General features: G+C 36.0%; 1 protein-coding gene across 1 annotated transcript in view; it reads right to left on the minus strand.

Moving 5' to 3' along the window:
- The window catches only part of LOC107088879 (GDNF family receptor alpha-2-like), a 108,398-nt gene that overhangs the window by 37,867 nt on the left and 69,191 nt on the right, over nt 1-1,340 (minus strand). Inside the window, exon 4 of the mRNA XM_015381339.1 lies at nt 502-611. Within this exon, the coding sequence (XP_015236825.1) occupies nt 502-611 (110 nt within the window). The remainder of the gene's footprint in view (nt 1-501; nt 612-1,340) is intronic.

A 1,340-nucleotide genomic window follows, 5' to 3' on the forward strand; every position in this document is an offset into this window, starting at 1 on the left:
AATAAGAGACGCCTTTGATAGCCATCCTTTTTTTCTTACATATTCAATATATGTATACATTTGTTTTAGCCTGACTTTCTACACTTACAGTAGCAGCCATTCAAATGGCCCTTCCCAGTCAAACTCCAGCTGAATGGCACCCAACACCCTCCTTCTCCTGGGCGTGCATATTTTTTTACTCTGAATCCACCATATCAATGAATTACAGGATCAGACCAGGAATTATGCTTCTCTTTAGATCTTAATGTCCACAAATCATGAGAGAAAGAATATTTTAGTACAAACATTGATTTACAGACATTGATAGTAAAAAATTTGAATGGCTACTACTGTATTCTGATGCACTAAGTCCTGTTGTTTATTAGAGCTAATGTAACAAGTAAATTTCTCTGTTGTGAAATCAATAAATTCTTATCCTATCCGTCTGTCTGTCTATCTATCCCTCATCTATCCATTAATCCAGATGTCTGTTTTAAGGAACAAATTGTGAAGTGGACATACCAATGAGACCAATGTAGGACATGAGGCAGCCAATGTAGTTGTCATAAGGGCAACTGGTGACTGTTTGAGACGTCATCTGGCAGTTCATGTGGAAATCAGCGAGACGAGACCTACAGCAACAGACAGAAACATGTTAATCTCCCACCTGAGTGCTAAATGCAAATGGTAAAATAAACACTGTGGCTGGCTAAAGTTCAGCGTCTCTAATGGAAAAACATTGTTTATGGTATTGTTAAAGCTTTTTGATTACTTTCCAAATTCAATGTATTTATATTTTATTGAACATTACAAAAAAAAAATATAAAGGGATATACCAAACATGTTTCTTCAAACTCGGAAAGCCAACTGACGACTTATCTAGGATGTATCCCACCTTTCCCATAGAATTTATTTATGATGTACCCAGTCTGTTTACTGTGTTTGGCAGCTTTACTAAAAAATGAATTCCAGAGGTTTCAGTGACACAGATTTATTGTAGTGATTAAAAAAACTCAGTGGATATGAGACTGTTTTTTGCTTTTGGATGGTTTGATATGAGTACAATACAGAGTAGAAGAACTTCTGAAATTATTTTCAGATTACCCGTAAATAGATGAATTAATTATGTGGGAAATAAGAAATTACCTTAGAGCTAGGATTAGGATGAATTCCTTGATAACCAACTCAGCCTACTGGTAGGTAGGAGGCACAATCTGAAGCCATTCAATGGGACTGATAACCACAAATAATGGCCATTTATTGGGCTGATAACATCCAAAGGGGCTGCAGACAGTTATTATTTACTGTATGATGGAAGACAGATTCAAACTCAGAAGGCTAACTAACTAACTAACTAACTA

This window comes from Cyprinodon variegatus, unplaced genomic scaffold (genome assembly GCF_000732505.1).
Source record: "Cyprinodon variegatus isolate N-32 unplaced genomic scaffold, C_variegatus-1.0 Scaffold12, whole genome shotgun sequence".
Lineage (NCBI taxonomy): Eukaryota > Metazoa > Chordata > Actinopteri > Cyprinodontiformes > Cyprinodontidae > Cyprinodon > Cyprinodon variegatus.